The 20395-nt window shown below is 40.5% G+C and overlaps 2 protein-coding genes across 6 annotated transcripts; one reads left to right on the top strand and one right to left on the bottom strand.

The window, feature by feature from the left end:
- Positions 1-1652: 1652 nt before the first annotated feature.
- On the bottom strand, positions 1653-9357 carry LOC121079663 (carbonyl reductase [NADPH] 1-like). 2 transcript variants are annotated; one of them, XM_040577232.1, is made up of 5 exons: positions 9240-9315; positions 8621-8707; positions 8008-8327; positions 4515-4622; positions 1653-2915 (listed from the first exon to the last, which is right to left on the bottom strand). In XM_040577232.1, the coding sequence occupies exons 3-5, from the start codon at positions 8291-8293 to the stop codon at positions 2479-2481; spliced, it is 831 nt and encodes a 276-aa protein (XP_040433166.1). In that variant the 5' UTR covers positions 8294-8327; positions 8621-8707; positions 9240-9315; the 3' UTR covers positions 1653-2478. The 2 variants fall into 2 exon arrangements, with proteins under 2 accessions (XP_040433166.1, XP_040433175.1); XM_040577241.1 differs by lacking the exon at positions 8621-8707 and having other exon boundaries at positions 9240-9357.
- Positions 9327-20050, top strand: SETD4 (SET domain containing 4). Of its 4 annotated transcripts, none has more exons than XM_040577195.1 (11): positions 9327-9441; positions 9833-9935; positions 10375-10470; positions 11439-11476; positions 12980-13068; positions 14212-14641; positions 15409-15583; positions 16257-16338; positions 16681-16761; positions 17741-17864; positions 18767-20050. In XM_040577195.1, the coding sequence occupies exons 2-11, from the start codon at positions 9866-9868 to the stop codon at positions 18899-18901; spliced, it is 1320 nt and encodes a 439-aa protein (XP_040433129.1). In that variant the 5' UTR covers positions 9327-9441; positions 9833-9865; the 3' UTR covers positions 18902-20050. The 4 variants fall into 4 exon arrangements, with proteins under 4 accessions (XP_040433129.1, XP_040433134.1, XP_040433144.1 ...); XM_040577200.1 differs by having other exon boundaries at positions 9348-9395; XM_040577210.1 differs by having other exon boundaries at positions 9418-9460.
- Positions 20051-20395: the final 345 nt, after the last annotated feature.

The raw sequence follows: 20395 nt of genomic DNA, 5'->3' as shown, positions 1-20395 counted from the left end.
ATTATTATCAATTTCACCAGAAAAAAATGGCATTTCTGAAATTGACTACTACATCATCTTCCACTTTTCTTCCTTACCCAGAAACAGGGTAAGTAGATCTAACAAAGAAAAAGCACTGTGAAAGGGCTTAGTGTAAGAACTTGAAACATCTTCTATAAAACGTTCAAAGGTAATTTGCTTGACTTGAATGTAAAAATAAAGCAAAACAAAACAAGCAACAAAAAAGAAACAATGATGAATTAGACTTAAGGAGGAGATTTCTAGAATGTAGGGAGATACAGGAACTGATCTCTCTTTGATGATGGATACTATCCAGCTACATTAAACTTACCTGGGATTCTTACAGTCTCGTTTTTGCAGAAACCGTATGAAAGTGGGGGTTTGGGTAAAGCTTCATTTGAAAAATTTGTGCGTGCCAACTGGAAGGGCACGCAACTTTTGAAACTTAATGACTCAAGTATGAAGAACTAGGTATGATTTTCCACTGCTGGATTATATCTCTTAAAGTTCTGCATAAGCTATTACTAAATCAGAACAGCCAAGTTTCGTTTTGCTGAGGTACCAGTAACACAGCTAAAAGAGCATAAGAAAACCACGGTCCTTTCTGTTGCACATCAGAATGATAGTCAAGTTACTCTGTTAGCAGGATGACCTTTGGAGCTATGATACAGTAGGCAGCTTGTGGTTACTACATAAAACGCGTTAAAAACTTTTTAAAGGGGTTTTGTAACTGACCTGCTGCCCTTAAACATCAGGCCTCAGAGATTTTTCTTCATGGAGAATAAATTAGCATGAGAACTCTTAGGGCAGCACTCATCCTCTTCAACTGACTCATGCCAACAGTTCCATCTTAATGAAAAATAATAGCTACTGCGTCCTTTAAAGACTAATAATCACACCTTTGTTCTGCGCTGTTAAGCAATCAATAAAGCCACACACATTGTGCCCAGTGCCTAAGGCTTCCCTGAACACAAACCGTACCATGGGAAGCCAGTGTAAAACCCAGTTAGCTAAGCCCCTTTGGCATCATCTTGCTGACTCCCGATTAACAGAATCATTACCAATTTTTCACAACTAATGAAGCTCATAGGCATTTTTTTCCTGCTCTTTCAGTTTCCCATAGCAAGAGGAAGAAGGTGGCACCCTCCTCCTGCACAGCAGTCCTGTGTGCATCTTGCCCTGCAGCAAAGATGGGGCAGGGTCTTGGAGCCCCCACCATGGCTTTTGTGCTGGACAAAACCAGATGTTATGGAGAAGGCTGCAGTTATTGCCTGAGTCAAAACCCACTTTGCTCCTACCTGCTGCAGCCAGCTACCTCACCCCACCCCACACCTCTGCTTTGACATGCCTGTACCTCACAGCTTAAAGTGCTGGGGCAACCCTTTCAAGGTTAAGCATGTGAAATACAATAACCAACGTTTAACCCCCCCCCAAAAAAATTAGTACTCTACATGTCACTGCTTCCTCTACTTGTGATTTTGCTTAGAGGATGTTTTTACTCTGATAATTACATGTATTTTAGCCCTATCCTATAATAGTAACATAGGATTCATAGTTCTATTTCTCTACTACAGAGTACACTTGATCTGGGCTTTTAGTAAGGAAACTTCTGACTGCATAATAAATGAACTGGAAGTCCTGGAGAAGTTTGCTATTATCAGTTCTGTAGTTTATTTACTCTTAATATATTCCAAACATCACACATTCCAGCTACAGGTCTGGATGCAAAAAATTAAAGTGTATTTTTCAACAAACATCTATTTTAGTATCACAATAATAGAAGTCCAGAAGTAATCATTTATTGATGTACACATTAATAAAGCCCACTGGATAAGCTTTCCTATTAATAGTATATCAGTGCTATTTTTATTTTCACCTAATTCCATTTTGTAATGACAAGGAATTTTTATACAACAGCTATTCTGTTCGAGTCTGATTAGCTTCCCTCAAAAAACTGGTTAGATTGTAGCTCTGAGGAAAAAAAAAATCCTCTCCTTTAAGAAATCACATACAAACTCAAGAAGCACCTATGGTCCTCAGAAAGATCTGTTGCACTAAGAAAGCATAAGGCATTTGTCTCCTCATCTGACCCCCAAGCCAGAGATCCATAGGCTGCCTCAGGGGTAGTATGAGAAGTGAAGGGCTGGCAATGATTTAACGGAGACTAAATTCTGGTAAACAAGGTCAGGCACCTCAACATAGGTTAACGTGGTGTTGCCCTTATGTGATCTGGGCTGGAAGACCCCACAAATCAGATGTCAGGCTGCCCAGTCAGTGCTGTGAGCAGAATGGACACTGCTGGGAAGCATCCTACCATAAACACAGTGTTGGAGAAACACTGGAAATGTAACCCCCACCGTAATGACAAAGGACCCTCATGCTGCTGTGGAAAGGATGAGACGACTCTGAGTGTCACTACCAAAGCACAGGCTGATCTACAGCCATATTACCACTTGCAAGGGTCCACAAACCGTAAGATCACCAGGTCTGAACAGTTTTCTCACTAACAAACTGGCCATGAGGACCATCAGCATCAGAAGGCAAAAGGGCTAAGTAAACTGGGGTCTCAGCCCCTTCCTCTGGTGATTTAGGGGCCTTAGGACCTGCCATGTCTGTTCTCACCCACCCAGGACAGCAGGCATTGAGAAGGATGTGGTCACCATTTCTTTTCTCATTTAACATCCGGGCTTGAATTCTGGACAAGACCGTGACACCAATTTTGGACACCCCATATGCAGTATTTGGCCACCCCTCTTTCTCATGCACATTTTTCTTGGTATCTTCCACAAATTTTGTCATGAGCTCCACCAACTCTTCCTCAGTGATTGTGTTGCTGCGAAACTTCTTCTGTAGTTCTTGGCTGCAGCTTCCCAGAGCTGAGCTACTTGCCATACTAGAGACATTCACTACTCTACCTGGTAAAAAGAGAATAAAGACTGGTTACATTTATGCACACTAAATACACCCAAACTTGAAGTAGGTTTGCTCTACAGTTGTGTGTTCACTGCTTAAGTGAATACCTGTAAAATATTTTATATGGACTATTTTGCAGAACTTCTGGAAGATCAGTCTACTCAGTGTTCAATGCCTCTAGTGAATTCCATCACAAAGGGTAATTTAAGGTGCAAATCTGCAAAAGCTCTCTACTGAACTTCAGGTAGGCTCGAGGATATAGCCTGTTACGGTCTGTAGGCACAGTCAGAGCAGTAAGTGGTTTTCTCATTTAAGGGCAGCCAGACTTTAAATACAGCCTTCAAATTCTGGTGGAAAACATTCTCAGTTCTGCAACAGCTTTAAGAAGGTGCCACAGGAAAATACCTCCAAACACCAGAATAATGCATAATACAGCAAAAGCAACCTAGTTCCTAATGCATTGAGAGCATCAGCTTGTTTATGGAATACCTGATGATCTACAAATCCCAGCATGCAAAACTGCAGTAAGCTATTTCTCCCCTAGCACTTCAGCACAGAATGAAGTGAGGAACAAATGCAAGGATTTAGACCTTAAAAGCCACAGAAATTAATCATTTCTGTTAATGACTTTATTAACATACTTGTTCTTTGCCCTTGGTACAAGGGACTAAATTGCTATTTTGTCACACTTTACTCTCCCCCATCTACTGACTCAAATTCACTTCATGTCCTTTCTCTCCTCCCTATGGACTCAGAGTTCCCAACTTTTATCTCATCTACTCCTTTTCTTATGCAAACTGTGGGTGTACTTAGATATCAGTATAGACTACACTTATAGCATCAAGCACTTATCCAAATAAGTATGGAAATATCACACAATCACAAGTTTGAAAATACTGCTATTGAAAAAAAAACACCACCACCAAGCATTAACAACTTCAAGAGTTTGATGTAGGAATTGGATCAAATTATTTTTGATAATTTTTCAAATTATGTGGTGACATGTCAGCAGCATTCAAGCACTCCAGGTTTTGACAAGAGGAGCATTCTGTGCAGGATAGTAATCTGATGAGTAGCGATTATCTGCATGCTGCTAACATCCCTTTATTATTGATGCATCTGTCTTGTTTTATCCTGGTCTCCCTCCATTCTATTTACTATTTTTGGTGAAGTTTTTCCTTGAGTTCCTCCTGCTACCACCAAATTATGACAATGTAAAGCATCTTTGAGTGCTATTTATAATTACATCACTGAACACCTGCAAATACAGCAAAGGCTGTGATCTAAATAGAGACAGACCAATAGCCTATTAAGGAGGTTTCTTCAGTTGCAAGGACAGGTATATCGCATCAAACCCAACGGGAATACTATTTTTAGTTGCTTCTTTATCCTAATTGTATGATCAAAACATCCTTTTAAAGCGAGAACAATTTATGTAGGCAAGTAGCATGAAAAGAGCATGTGTAAATTCTTCATTTCTTCTTGAGGGTGCCGTGAAAATTCCACTTCAGTCCAGTGTGCTTGAGACATGACAGGATTTTGCCAGTTAATGAGCACCAAAAAAATCACAAAAACTATTTCTCTGCTTATGTTACACTTACCATAAGGCTTCATAATAGGCAACAATTCTGTGCAAATATTCCTGGTTCCAAAAAAGTTTGTCTTCAGGGTAACCTCTGCTTGGACTGCAAATGGAGTTTGGTCATGAACTTTTTGTAAGAGGCAGTAGCAAGGGAGGAAAAAAAAAAACAGAACAAAACAGAATTATACTACTGTTTGAAAGGAAGTTATTGAACTAACAAAACCAAACAAGTTTATCTTATCACTGTCCAATGACCTACCTACTCACATCTAGTTCTCAGACTATGGGCTGTCACTACCACATCCAAGCAAACTTGGAGGTGCCCTCTCCTCTTAAATGCACAGTGTAGCGCTTTGCCAGCATCCTGACATATCTGGGGAGGCGATGGGTAAGAGGGGAAATCCGAGAGCAAAAAAGATCCTGAATCTAGGATACTGCCACCAAAGATGCAGAAGTTAGACTACTACTCAGGCATTAAGATCCAAAACCAGGGCAGACAATTGCTTCCATATCCTGACTCATTTCTTGCCATGTCTTTTGGGTTCTCAGACAGGACTTGGGAGTCAGAGAAGTATAGAATTGCAACAAACACCGTAAAACGGTCTATACAGAATGCAGGGATAGCATTTGTTGCAGTCCAAAAAAACCCCACTAATACCAGTGTGATAATCATTTCCCTAAACTGACAGATCTGTGCTGACACAAGCACAAGAGTAGGAAACATGAAGCCAGGAAAGAGCAGGGAGCTGACTTAGGTAATCGTATGGTGCAGTTCCACAGTCTGCTTAAGGCTGTGATCTCAGACAGAACTGACAGCTTGCCACCACCAGAAGCGGGGTAGGATGTGCCATCAGCTGATGACTTGGCTCAGCAATAAGCCATATGCTGTGCGCCCTCCAGCTTGAGGGGAAATAAGTTAAGGAGACAGCATTCTTCCTCATCTGCTACAGGCTCAATCTCTGCAGCGATAAAGGCCACCTACACAGAATAGGTAGGTCTTCGCTTGGTCTCCATAGCCCAGACCTATGTAAACTCCAGAGAAGCAGTAACAGATCACTTGCTGGTTAACATAGGTGTGGTTTTATTGTAAAACTCAGCTTAAATGACTGTAAGTCAGTCAGTCTCAAGCAGATCACTTGCTTACATTTAAAACAGAGATAAAAGCCGGACCATTGCCTATTGCAAAAGCTGTGACAATAGGAGAAAAGAGATCACAGATCACAGAATCGTCTAGGTTGGAAGAGACCTCCAAGATCATCTAGTCCAACCTCTGACCTAACACTAACAAGTCCTCCACTAAACCATATCACTAAGGGCTACATCTAAACGTCTTTTAAAGACCTCCAGAAAACTAGAAATCCATGCAATCCAAAACTCCTGCTTCCATGCCCACTCTGCAACAAACTCCCCTGCTCTCAGAAACCCACCCATTTGTCAAACAAAATATATATTTTGTAACATCCGATTGATATGCCCTCCCCTGACTTAACAAGTGTTACTAGAATGACTGCTTTCACAGAAGCTCATCCAGAGGACAAGTCACAAGTACACAGTCATTTCATACAGGGACATTTTTGGTGGACTAAAGACTTCGCTGGACTACCTGTAGCGCAGCACAACAACTGAACAATAAATTCAATTTAATGACAAATCTGATCTTTGACAGACAGCAATAACACATTTCTACAATAAAGAAAGGAAACCATAAATTCTGGGATGGCAGCAAAAACCAAGAAAGCAAGAAGCAAGAATTAAAGCCAAAATATGAGATAAGGATCAGAGCAAGTTAACTCTCTAACTTCTGTTAGACACTCGCACAATAGCGGTTACAGATAAGAACTGTGATAGAGGAGCCGATCATATGACCTACTGCTGACTCACGGTGAATTGTCAGCATGACAAAAGTCAAGTTCTAAGCGCCTGGAAGCAACTTATGAATAGAAAAATCTATGCTGTTGTAAAGGAATTAACAGAAACCTCACTGCTCACACTATTTTCACCTATTTGTGGATGTGGTGCTTTAGGGATATGGCTTAGCAGCAGGCTTAGTAGTGTTAGGTTAACGGCTGGACTTCATGCTCTTAAGAGTTGTTTCCAATCTAAATGATTCTATGATTTAGCTGTCCAGTGTCTATACAATAATATATCTGAGATCTCTCACAGATGAGCTCTAGCCAATCTCGCTAGAGTGATTTCTGGATTTTTTGTTTCAGCTGCCCAGGTATCCACCCTGGTGAATGCTACGGTCGCTGCAAAGTCAACAAGGGGAAACACACACTGCACTTCAACTATGGCAGTTACAGTCTAGTCTAGCTCAAACACATTGTCACTTGCAGGTTGAGCTAGGGCCCTGATTATGAACTGAAGAAATGCTGGTCTGGAGACCTGCAGGCTTTTTGAGTGATAACCTTGGACAGAGATGCAATCTTTTAACCACTGCTGTTAGGTTTTAGCACCGCTCTATTTGTCCACACTTCAGGATGCACTCAAATTATATTAAGAGTTGCCCCTTATTGAGCTGATCATTAACATAAGCAATCTTCCTGCAGAGTACTAAGCAAAATGTAAACAGTGACTTGACTTCAGAACACCCTTGCTACATTCCCACTATGTAAGAAGCTCCATCTTCAGCAGCAAGTGAGGATTGGTCCATACTGCCTGACAGGCTGCCTTAACCCATACTGTGAGCAGATGAAACAGTGCTTATGCTGTGCTTGAACAGTTAATGTCCTAATTATAGATCAGGCAAAGAGATTAAAAAAACAGGAGAGCAAGCTTTTACTGGCAGGGAAATGAACTAGTAGTCATGCCTGTGATTTGCTCCATCTGGAGCTAACATGATCCTCAATTTGTTTTCATAAACACCTACAAGTAGAATGCACTCTTCTACCTTACAACTGTGGTGCCTTCCTTACTTTTTTGTCTACTAGATGAAAAATTTCAATTCTTTCTCAGCACAGCAAGATTTAGATTAACTGTTCTACAGTTAACTGAATTGCCTGAGAAAGTTAACGAGAAGTAAAGGTGACAGGAACACCCAGAGCTGAAGGTTCTCTTTTTATCAACTGGAACTCCTGAGCATATAATGCACAGAGCAAAGTACAGGTCTCATGAAACACAGAAAACTCAGATCCCAGAGGAACACGGCCAACTTTCATACCCATAATGGGCTACCATAGGTCTGATGAAACTCACATGCACCAAGGCAACAAACCCCTCTGCTCATGTGCACTGTGCATCTAGAGTATTTGCACGCTCTGTACATGATGCAAATAAAATACTCCAGGGATAGATCTTTACATACACAGTTAACTCATCAGGTGCTCAAAGAAGAGCTGTTTCACACTGCCCTCTCATCATACTTGAGATAGTAGACAGCTTGCCCAGCCAAAAAAGCAGCATGGTGCTGGCACAGAAACCCCATAAAAGCTTTATAAAATCCTTGATGCATATACCATCCTTCTCCATGTAACTTTATACCACATGACTAACCCAGACAGTCTGCTTCCTACCTTTGAAAGCTATCGCTGCATTGTTAACCAACACATTCAGACCTCCATATTTCTCCTTCAGGAAGTCCCGCAGAGCTCTGATACTCTGCAGATCATCAATATCCAGCTGGTGGAAGAGAGGATGGAGCCCTTCCTCCTGGAGCTTTGCCACTGCTTCCTGGCCACGTCCGGGGTCCCGGGCTGTGAGGTACACATCCCCTGGAAACTGCTTGCACATAGCCCGCACAATTGCGAAGCCGATCCCTTTGTTGGAGCCGGTCACCACAGCCACGGGCACGCTGGACATTGTCCTCTCTGAACGTATGCTAAAGCAACAGTAACTGCAAACAGCAAAGAAGAAAAGTTTTACGCTCTGATGGACAGAACGGATATCTAAAAAAGGATTAAGATGTTTTTTCTTAAAAATCCCATTTAGAATTTCTCTTTGAATTATGTAAACCTACATTACAACTGTACATTAACATTGATTTAGTGAACTAGCATGAGCTATTAGCAAAGAAATATATTTGGTGTTAAAAGGTGTTAACTCTGCCACTGGCTGGACTTTAAAATAAAGTCACTTGTCTGCAGTGCTAACTTAACTTTTGATAGTATTACAGTCTTTTGGACATACACCTTACAGGATGACCATTTCCTTTTTTTCAGGACATTCAGCTGGTTCAGGTCAAGCACTGATGAAGTCAAAACTGAAAAACCTGGGCTGAAAAATACAAGAGGAGCAGCTTGATCCTCAAGTGCCAAGCAGAACTAATTCTAGTGTTTTCAGAGGGATACAGGGACCACGCGTTGCCCTCACAACTTTTCTTCCATTTAACACATCAGCCAGCTTTAGATACAAAGTACACTTCAGAAAACCACTCTTCTTAGAGATGCAGCGCGTTAAAACCTGCATTTCACCCATATAAGCGAGTTTCAAAAGCAGTTTCTGTCCACTTTTAACTGCTATTCCCTTCCGAAAGGGCTTGCAAGTAACCACGAGCAAGCACCTAGCAGGAAGAAATCCTCACCAGCTCCCAAGAAACACCCACATCACTCCGGAGATGCCGGACAACTCATGCCCAGCCTTCCCTCCCGCTTCGCTACCGAGGCCCCGCTGGCCCCCTACCACCTCCCCAGCGCCCCTTTTTCGCCCTAAAATAAAAGCAGAAGGGATCCCACAAGCCAAGGCCAAGCCCAGGTCCCCAGGAGACTCCGTGCTGGCCGCGGGGCGAGGCCGGCGCCCCCCGACCCACCTCTGGCTCCGCGTGCCTGCCCCTGGCCGCCGCGCTGCGGGAGGTTGACTCGACCGCCCACCGCTAACCGCGCTCCCTAGGGGCAGGCGCACGTACATAAGATGGCGGCCGGGGCCCCGCCTCCCGCGGCGGGCAGGGCCGGTGCGGGCGGGAAGGGTAAGGGGCCGCCGGCGGCGGCGGCTGCTTTAATCCCTCATTGCAGGTGGGCTGGAGGTAGCTGGGTGAGTGCCTGTGAGGCGGATGGGTGACTGGGGCAGCCGTTTTTGCTTGTTGGTTTTCTATAACTCTAATATATTTGCTGTTTGGAAACTGTTTGAGTTCTGCGTACATAAATACCCGCGTCTCGTTTGCTTTAGACGGTTATGGCCATACCTCGGCCAATATGAGGATGGAGATAAAGGCTTTCCCTCTTCTCTCACCCCATCACCCACCCTCATTTAAGGGTTTGCTTGTAGTACATTTGCTTAAGTTTAAAGAGCCGGTGTATTCAGCAGAGGGTGGTCTGATTTTTCTTATTGAAATGAAAGAAACATGCAATATTTGAAGTGGTCATTAAATATTTTTATTTATTTATATATTTTCCCTAAATTCAGGCTGTCTGAAAAAGGTGAGATCTGTTTCTTAATATGAAGAGAAACAGAGGCCGGACGGGTCGAAAGAGAAGAAGAAAACACTTGCAGAGTTTCATGCATGGAGGTACTATCCCTGGAAATACTGCTAAATAATTGTTTATCTAGGTATCATTTTATGGTGCACATTTCTCAAACATTTTTGTATTTTGCAAATAGCATTCAGATTTTTTTTTCTGTACAAATATTCTAACATTACATTCCCAGTCAGAACCTGGTGAATATTGTGAGGTCTGTTTTCTGGTTGATGAGAAGTACCACGTTATTCTTAAGTTCTTTGTCCCTTGAATTTGCTGAATAACTCCTACAGTTCTGAGAGCTCCCAGTGCCCAGAGGCCCAGAATTTAGCAAGCTAGTTCAAGGGGAGCCTTTCTTGCTATTCTATTATGCTGTACTAAAAAGTTGAAAATATATTTTTTTTCTGAACACACAGTCAAATTTTTGTATTTGGTTTGTTTTACAATAGAGTACTATTTTACAGCATTAAACCTCTCTTTCATTTTCAGTCAACTGCAGTCACAAACTGGAATATATTAAGCTTAAGAAGTGGCTGAAAGACAGAGGGTTTGAAGACAGTAATTTAAGACCAGCACAGTTCCAGGGTAATGTTCTAGTTATTCATTGGTGGTACATATTTCTGATTAAGAATGTTGTATTCCTACTTTGACTTTGAATCACTCACATTAGCAAAAAAAAAAAAAAAAAAAAAAAAAAAAAAAGGCAGTTACCATTAGTCTTTTAAGGACTTTTGATAAGTGCACGTTAATGTCATTTAGCACGAATAAGTGTATATGGAGGCCTGAAATACTGTAAACTGTTTCTTATATAGAAATACTTTTCTGTAAAACTCTGTTATAGAGAGTTCTCAGGTATGCTGTAAAACAATGCAAACCTATGCCAAATTCCTTGTAGAAATTGAGATTTTAAGTGTTAATAGTACAGTTTTCAAGAAGAAAGTACCATCTCAAGTGTTTCCAGTATCAGAATCTAACCTTGGTATCATTTCTTTACCTTTTATTTATCTGTGCTAGTTCAGCAGCGCTAGTGATACAGATAAGTAGATGATTTTAGAGGTCAGAGTCATATACTACTGTTTACAGTAAAGATACGTACCTGTATTTTTTCTCTTCAGTTAGATAGTGTTTCAAAAACTTTTGCAGTATTGTAGAGAGGGTAGTATGAGTCAGAGAAAAATATTGTAAATAGAAATTGTAAAGTGAAGTTAAAACTTTGAAAACAGGGTCAAGAGCCAATGGTGAAAGATGTGCTTAAAGAAAAAATTGGGAAAAAGGAATTGAGTAATTTCTAGAACTGGACGACAACTGTTGCAGGGGTGCAGGGGAAGGGCTTTCTCCAGGTCCTGAAAAAATAGTATAAAAGGAAAAAGGGAAATGGAGTAAAGAGAAAAAGAAATGTGCTGTGTATCTAGAACAATCTATAATTGGCTTTTATGATTTTTCAGAGAGGTATATGTTCTTTTAGACTTATTCTTTGTGGGCCTGTAAATTTATTGAAGCTTACCATAGTCTCTTGTATTTTACTATAAACATTCTCTTTGTTTCTGCTTCAGATACAGGAAGAGGACTGATGACAACAAAAGCTCTTCAGGTTAGTAATGTTGATTGTAATGCAGGAGCTCCTCTAGGTTCGTTAAATTGTAATCATTGATTCATAGAATATGACTTTTGCAACAAGGAAACTCAAAATTCCAGACAAGGTGTTTGCAGTCCCCATTGTAAATGTAATTTCTAGCCTAATACTAGAAATTGTAGTGTTGTCGTATCTGCAGAATTATATTGTATATACCCTGAGGACTCACTGGATGAGGGCATTACTATACTCATTTACAGCAATTTAGTATGCAGTCTTACATTTCAATTTAAGGCAGTCAGTGCCTAACTGAAAACAGAAGGAGCAGGCCCATTTCTTGCTGTGTGCATTTTTCCTCAGCCACTGGCTTCTAGAAGTTTCCTTGCTCTTGGGGTAAATTGCCTCAGGAAGCTAAACCAGGAGAAGACTCTCTCTTACCTTTGATAGATTTGCTCCTTGAAATGGCACACCTTGGTTAGACCAGGTGGTACAAAGGGAGCAATGGCATGTCAGGGAGGGAGATGGAGGGAAGGGGTCAAGGCTTTTAAGCAGCATTTGGCGTTAGATTATCTTAACCATAATGTGAAACCAGAGCTTTAACTACCCTTCAATGGCCCTCTTCTTTGTTGATAACCAAGTAATAAAAACGTAATTTCACAAACATTCCCAGCAGAAAAGGGGCATAATAGCAAAAATACCTTGACCTTCAGATATTGGCATAGCAAGACTGATCTCCAACTGCAGAGTGCCTCTCAGAAAATAAGCTTGTTGGAGAAGTTTCCTAACTGGCATGAGAATAGTATATCAAATATTGGGAAATCAGACCCAGAGCCTGTTGTGAAACAGAGAATACAGCAAGAGATAGGAAGGAGATGCAGTGGAGAGTCAGTATGGAGAACAGTGTAGGTTCTCATGCTGGCTCAGCGTATGTTCCCAGGGCCAGAGCCAGCAGTTGAAGCCAGAGGCTTGGATTATCCACAGTGCTGGGAGTCTGCAGTTAATGAAATGAGAGCTGTACTCAGCTATACTTGAACAGGATAGGGAAATACAGGAGAGGAATGGGAAGAGGAGAGTATTGATTTATGTCCTCTCGCTACAGGGATGGACATGTACCTCTCAAGCTAGGAATGAAAGCTAATTTACACACATGGCAGCTTGAACAACGTCAGGGTAGACATGACCTTAAACATCCCTACTCCATGCTGCTCTGTTAATAGAAGAGCAGGCGTTTGTGAGATCAGTTATAAAATATACCATAGTACAGAAGGTAGCGATGCTGAGGAGCCAGGCACCAAACTGTGTTGTGAACAGGTGAGTTTCTGCAGGTGACAGTTCCTGCTGGTTGCAGTCATACTCCTTCCCTGGACTGTGACTGTCTTAAAGCCATGTTAGTTTCCATTAAATTCAACATCACATCTGATTGCTTCCTGTCGTTAGTGTTCTCTGGGTTCTCTCTTCATGAATCACATAGTAGATGAACCATTTACACTTGACCTTCACATTTTATTTTTTCCCTCAAAGGCAGGGGAACTGGTTATTTCATTGCCTGAAAAATGCTTACTCACCACGGACACTGTCCTTAGCAGCTGCTTAGGAGAATACATTATCAAGTAAGTGAAAAGTGACGTGGCAATAAAGGAAAATGACTTTCTCAGCTGACCCTTCCCATAGGTTGCTCAATAGTAGATAAATCATCTTAAGTGGTGGTAGAATTTTGAACTGCATATCCTAACTTGTATTTTTTTGTGTACTTTCCTGCATGTGGAATGCTCAGATAATCAGCTAGGTGGAGTTGGAGGTATGGTACAGGTTTGAACTTGACCTGCCTCTAGAGCCATCTTGGATCTAAATGCCAGTTATGAATGGTTTCTTAGAAATTTGAAAGTATGCTTCAACAGAAGAAGGGGAATAACATGAGGCAGCAAAGCAATCACCCGAACATAGCCTTTTAGAAAGTCCAGGACAAAGGCCTGTGCTGGATGTTGAGTTGAATCATAGAATCACAGAATGGTTTGGGTTGGAAGGGACCTTAAAGACCATCTAATTCCAACCCCCTGCTAAGGGCAGGGACACCTCCCTCCAGACCAGGTTTCTCCAAGCCCCATCCAGGCTGGTCTTGAACACCTCCAGGGATGGGGCATCCACAGCTTCTCTGGGCAACCTGGTGAAGTGCCTCACCACCCTCAGAGTAAGAACTTCACCTTTCTGTCTAATCTAAATCTACCTTTTTTTAGTTTAAAACTATTATTCCTTGTCTTATCACTGCGCTCCCTGACAAAGAGTCCCTCCCTGGCTTTCCTGTAGGCCCCCTTTAGGTACTGTAAGGCTGCTCTGAGGTCTCCCCAGAGCCTTCTCTTCTCCAGGCTGAACAACCCCAGCTCCCTCAGCCTGTCTTCACAGGAGAGGTGCTCCAGCCCTTTGATCATCCTTGTGGCCCTCCTCTGGACTTGCTTTAATAGGTCCATGACTTGCTGTAATAGGTTCATGAGTACTTGTTATCTATCCTAAAAAAAAAAAAAAAAAAAAGACAAGAGGTGAACCTGAAATTTTTACCGCAAAATGACTTTTATAATTTCTCAATAAAATGAAGTCAAAAGCCCCTTTGAAAGAATCAAAAAGACTTGGAAATTAACTACAAAGACGTTTAAAATAGAAGTTATTTATAATATTTCAAAGAATTAAAAGATAGACAAAATACTACTATATCAATTTCCTATCTCACCTCTGTGTATCTGCTTTTTTATTTTTAATAGATGGAAGCCTCCTGTATCTCCTTTGATAGCACTGTGCACGTTTTTAGTAGCAGAGAAGCATGCTGGTGAGAAATCTCTGTGGAAGCCATATCTTGATGTTTTACCAAAGTCATACACTTGCCCTGTTTGTTTGGAGCAAGATGTAGTGAGCCTTCTTCCCGAACCTTTAAGAAATAAGGCTGAGGAGCAGAGAACAATGGTCCATGAATTGTACACGTCTTCCAAGGCTTTTTTCTCTTCCCTGCAGTCTTTATTTGCTGAGAACACAGCAACTATTTTTAACTACAGTGCCTTAGAGTGGGCTTGGTGCACTATAAATACCAGAACAATATACATGAAACATTCCCAGAGGGAATGTTTTTCTCTTGAGCCAGATGTTTATGCATTGGCACCATATTTAGATTTGCTAAACCACAGTCCAAATGTTCAGGTAAGAGACTAAGAGTAGATCACTTAATTTCTTGATTTATGAATGTACTATCCCAGTGCAGTATACATTTATGTGATGGTTTAGGAGCGTCTGGAGGTTAGCAAGAGATCTCATAGTGGGGAAGTTGTCTATCTGGACAACACCTGCAGTCTGAGTATGCATGGTTCACATGTACCCTGGAGGCTCTTACTCAGTAAAGCAGAGGTACAGGGAGAGCTCTCAATTTCTGGCTGAGATTTGCTTCCAGGGTAGCTATTGGGAGGAACCACTTGTAAATACAACCCTACCCTGCTCTCCCCAGAGGCTCAACTCCTAAGACAAATCTTGAGTTACACACTCCTTGGGTTACTTCACCTCTGGCTGAAGTTTCTAGGTAGCCTTAGGAGAGTGTACAGAGCAGTTCTGCCTGGTGACAGAGATGGGACTTTGCCAGTGTATTTCTGGGACAGCATAAAAGTGGTTAGCTCCACGAGGCCACTTTTATTTGGGGCTTCTGTAATAAGTGTACAGAGTGGATGGCAGGCACATCCTGCAGACTAAGGTTTTGATGTTTGTTCTTTGTACTAGTGTTTTTGGAGTAATCCTAGTGTTAAATTGTCCAAATGGGTTGCCTTTTCAGCCATCTGTAACGCTTATCTGTTTGCACCCTATTATTGTTGCTGTGTTAGGGAAGTGTTCAGTTCTGTTGGATTTTAATATTCAAGGCTTGATTCCTTTTTCCCCATCTTCTGCCAAGACTAACATTTTTACCTTTTAATTTCTCAAAGGTAAAGGCTGCATTTAATGATCAGACAAGAAGTTATGAAATACGGACAAATTCACAGTGCAAAAAATATGAAGAAGTATTTATCTGCTATGGACCTCATGATAATCAGCGACTGCTACTAGAATATGGATTTGTTACCATTGATAACCCTCACAGCACTGTTTATGTCTCATCAGGTTGGATTTATAAGTTGTCTTGACATTAAAAGGTACAAGAGTAGAGAGCAGAGCGTCTGAGCTAACACTGTCTTCAACAGGAAATGTGGTTAGAAACAACAAGGATAGTGAAGTTCATTTACTTGCATATATGTATATGCACAGTGCATATTAAGGCATTGTGGTCTTTTATTTTATTACCATCAAAATATTTCTGTGTACTTCTAAGAAGTGGAGTAGAGTTGATACCACTTTGAACTGCATAAAATTTAAAGATTGGCATTTTCAAATTGGAAGTGGTTTTGGTAACTTTTTATTTTGTAAAATTGTGATTCGTACCACCATTTATATAGAGCTTCTAACTGGATGTCTTAGATTGTATCATTGTTTTCAAGATTGAAGCCCTGATTCCCACTAGCTGGAGTTACTGAAAGTTTTTCATAACTTCAATTTGAGTCAGAATTTCCATTATAAGGATACAATCCTGCAGGTTGCTGATTGCTTTTAAGATGTAGTGAGCACCTCCCAAATATGTTTTTGATTATGTTCAAGTTCTCCCAGATTTAGCAGTTTTGGTCTTTTATCTTTTATCTTTTAGCTATGTGACAAATACAGTTAAAATATCATTTCAGAATCGAGGGTTGTGGTTTCTTCATATTATTTACATAAATATTTTAAATATGTTTTTATGTAGATACTCTCCTCAAATATTTTCCACCGCTGGACAAGCAGAGAGATGCAAAGCTTTCTATTCTGAAGGATCATGATTTCTTACAGTAGGTATCTAGAGTTTTTTGTTTCCATGTTAGCTTTCTTATAATTTTTTTTCTGGGAGTCAAATTTTGCTTCTGGTATCAAAATCCACCATAAAATCATTTTTATCTAACAAACTGATTTGCTCACTGTTTGTGAGAGAACATACAAGAGGTGAACACCGATATCAGGCTTCAAGGTCCAGCCTGTCTCCTAGTTGTGGACAGCAGCAGGGTAAGATTAGTCAGGGAATCCTCTGCTTCTGAAGAGCAGATCTTCTCTTGTTGACAATTACCAGGAAGAAAACTGCTGGGCTGTAGAAGACAACCTATACTTTCTGTATCTCAGCACTTCTGTCTTTTTAGAAACTTGACCTTTGGATGGGATGGACCATCTTGGAGACTTCTTACAGCCCTCAAGTTGTTAAGTCTTGGAGCAGATGAATTGTAAGTTTCAGTACTTTTTGAATATGTAGACAGTGTGCATACGTCATTTTCCTTTGTTCTTTGCTGCCTGTGTGTGAGACACTGGGGACAGGTTTGGATCTTGTGTCTATCTGATTGACTCCAGGTGAGAGGGGGAAAGAAGAAAGGCAGAGAAAAGTATATAATGTGAAGGGATTGCCTATTTCTTGCTTTGCTCTTTTACTTTATTGTATTAAGCACTACACACACCCCCATTGTTTTCGCTTTCTATTTCAAGAACCAGATGTTTCTTTACGATTCAGACTGCAGGTGATTTTTCTGTTGGTTTGATAGAACTCCTATATGCTATTGACCTTACTTGCTTGCTTCTGATATTCTAAGGTCAAATAAGTTGCTGAAAGTCATCTCCAATGACTATCAGTGAAGTTTTGATCATTTGTTCCAAATGGCAAGCATGCCTCAGACAGGTTTAATACAAAAGGGTCACCTGAGCTTTTCTTGTAATAGTAAATTTTAAAAAAGAGGAAAAAGGTTATCTTTTAGTTTTGATTTGGGCAGCTGTTTATGCTTCAGAGATTGATTGCTGAGTGAAATAAATTGATTATAAGAACTAAAAATAAATCCCCAGGACACTGGTTTTAGGCACATGAAATGTGTCAGTATGTGAATAAGCTCTGCCTGACTGAATAGCTTTTAGTCCTTACTGGTGCTGCTGAAGTTGGTGGCAGCATAGCAGAGCAGTGAAGACTAGAAGCACTTACCTAAGTACAGACTGGCTTTGGCTGAAAGGGTAGGGGTGAAACTGCTTCTTTGGACCATTAAATGTCTCTTCTCTCTTGCTTGATTCATCAGCCTCATATCTGTACACTGTGCCTTTTTTATGCACGTTAACTTTACTTGCCTTATGCCTGCAATGTTATTATGAATATAACCATGTGTTTAATATTTAATTGTGGAACACAGCAAGTGATTGTGTGTTGTTCAAACATTTTGATTCTAGTACTTGCTGGAGGAGAGTGCTGCTTGGTGATGTAATATCAGCCAGAAACGAACAGCAGACTTTGAATATAACAGCAAAAATATGCCATTTTTTAGCAGAGGAGACACAGCGTGTCCTTTTCCAGGTAATTTGGTTAGAAGAGCAAGGTAGCCCAGATTCCTTTCTCTCCCTGCATAAATGTATGGCAGTCTAATTTTCAGGGTTAAGAATTTTAGGGTTGAGTGATGGAGGGAATTGACTTCACTGGGATGGTGTAGGGTTTGTTACCAGGGTGACTGACACCGCTAAATAAATTGCTCAGCAGAATTTGTGGCTGCAGCAGAAAGAGGAACCATGTTACAAAGCTTATTACAAAGCCCTATAAACAAGTGAATAGTATTTAAACTTGCTATGCCCACAGTATCATGTTTGTTGAAATTTCTTAAGTTGAAGTTTCATTTACATCTTAAAAGAAAGTGTGGACTCCAATAAAGTAGGCACATAAGATGTTACAGACCTGCTGTGAGTACGTTTGCTGCAGAAAGTATGTTCATTAAAGCCAGCCAAGCCAAGCTAAATACCCTTGTCAGCCAGTCATTTGTGAGGGAGGTCTTCAAGATCAAGTTACTATTATGCTCTTAGAAAAACAATCTCTGCTTCCTTTCTGAATTTTGGCAAACAACATGTATGTAATATAAAGTTGGATAGCTATAATGGCAGAGGGTTTTGAAAACCACACTTTTGCAAAGGAAATGCATGCACAGAGTATGAGGTGAATCTGGTCTTGAGCTACATCTTGAGGATAGTATGGACTTAGGAAATGAATATCAGGTAAACATTTACCTTCCTATCCTCTCCCTGGTTTTGTTCTGCTTCCTATCTGTATGGTGATGGTTTCCTTTTTTTCTTTTTAAAACAAAACAAAACAAAACTTTTACTGTGTTTTAAAATAATGCTGCATATGAGCTTTCCACAAATTCTGTGTTCATATCCTATGTGAAATAATGTGAATTTTAAGTAATTTCATCCTGTTTGTATAAACTCCAGATTTCCCAGTTGAAAAGGGACAAAGAGAACCTCAAAAAACACCTATCTTTGGTAGAAGCACTACGCTTGGAAGATCTGAAGATACTACAAAAATCAGCAGAGATTCTTTGCAACTTGAACGCGGCAACAACTTGACCCATCTGGAGCTGTGATAGCTGTGGTTGATTGCATCTCATTTGCTATGGGTGTGCCTTGTTCCGCTGTTTTAATGGAATTGAGCAGCAAAGAAGAATGTAAAAATTCATCAGAAAATGCCTAGTTTTCTTTATAGGGTCACATGGGCAATAGAAGCTTATTTTGTTCTTTGCTGACCTTCTTCAGTAATACAAAAGGATAGCCCAGAGGGTAGGGAGGAGCACAGGCAGCTTTCATCACATGGCATCCAAATCATGGCTGTTATGAGCAAAACAGCCTCAGGTAATTTGAGCAGCTTTGGGATTGTGGGCTCCAGCAGTTTAGACTTTACAGCTGTCTGTGGGGCTAAGGCATGGATCGTTGGGTCAAGTCGACATTCCTCAGCATGTATTAGAGTTCTAGCAATTGACAGAGAGGGAAAGGACAGAGCTACTTTTATTTGCCCTGTACTAATCATTTACTTTTTTTCCCTGAGGTCTGTACATATGCCTAAGAATTAGTAGTTCACGTAGTGTCAATTCATTGCTGGAGCAATAAATGTGGACCAGAGCACAGATCACCATCAGCATCTTTGTGACTGACCCCAAATCATTTCCCTCACAGTTTCAGCTCATGTTTCTGGAACTTTGGGAAATATGAATTTCCCTCCTTTACCATCAGAGCTTCTTCCAGACTCACTAGCTTGTGTTCTAACTCCTCCTGCTGGGAATGAGTACTGAAAGGATGCATCATTTTAAAACTGTTTCTTATTTGGAAGAGCACCCAGGCAATTCATTCTGTTTGTTTAGTTCTTGTGATCACAATGAGAAATATTTTCCTGTCTTTAAGAGGATAGTCTCGTGAGCTGCCTTTCAGTATGAGTTCTACCTAAATAGGGAGGTCAAGCTCCCTATGTAGTTTAGAAGAGAGAGGTTTCCTTGAGGGCATTTCCGAGCAGGACTCTTGTTTGAGCTTTACAAGTTTCATAATTGTGCTTGTGTTGTGATTATTTCCCATTGTATGGGGAATTACGTTTCATAGAATTTTCATTAATATTTTTAGACTTTTGTTAAGAATTGTTTTTAAAGTGTTTATTTTTGTAAATATATGGATTGTTTTTCTACAAAACTATTCTCTCTCTATAGTTTTTAATAAATGAAATTGTATACAGCAATAAAGATATTTTGGCTAATATCATTTAAAGAAAAAAATGCAGCAAGTGAAAACTTCTAAGAAATATGAAAGCTCAAATGCACTTTCTGATTTTCTTTGGTACCTTGTGAACAAGAATGTTAATATATAAACTTCTTTGGATTTGAGCATTCCAAGATTTTTCTCTGCCTTTTTTTTTTCCTGCCTTAATGTATTTGGGACAGGAAATACTTTGATACCTCACCCATGTGAACTACTGTTCCTAAAGTGTGGTTATCCAGAATCTGCATAAGACTATGTGAACATGTGATATGTTTCTGAGCAAAGCAATATGTCATCTCCAAAAATTCCTGCATCTCACTA

The sequence above is a fragment of the Cygnus olor genome, chromosome 1 (genome assembly GCF_009769625.2).
Source record: "Cygnus olor isolate bCygOlo1 chromosome 1, bCygOlo1.pri.v2, whole genome shotgun sequence".
Classification (NCBI taxonomy): domain Eukaryota; kingdom Metazoa; phylum Chordata; class Aves; order Anseriformes; family Anatidae; genus Cygnus; species Cygnus olor.
The sequence above is the reverse complement of the archived record's forward strand: the minus strand, read 5'-3'. Positions and strand labels throughout refer to the sequence as shown.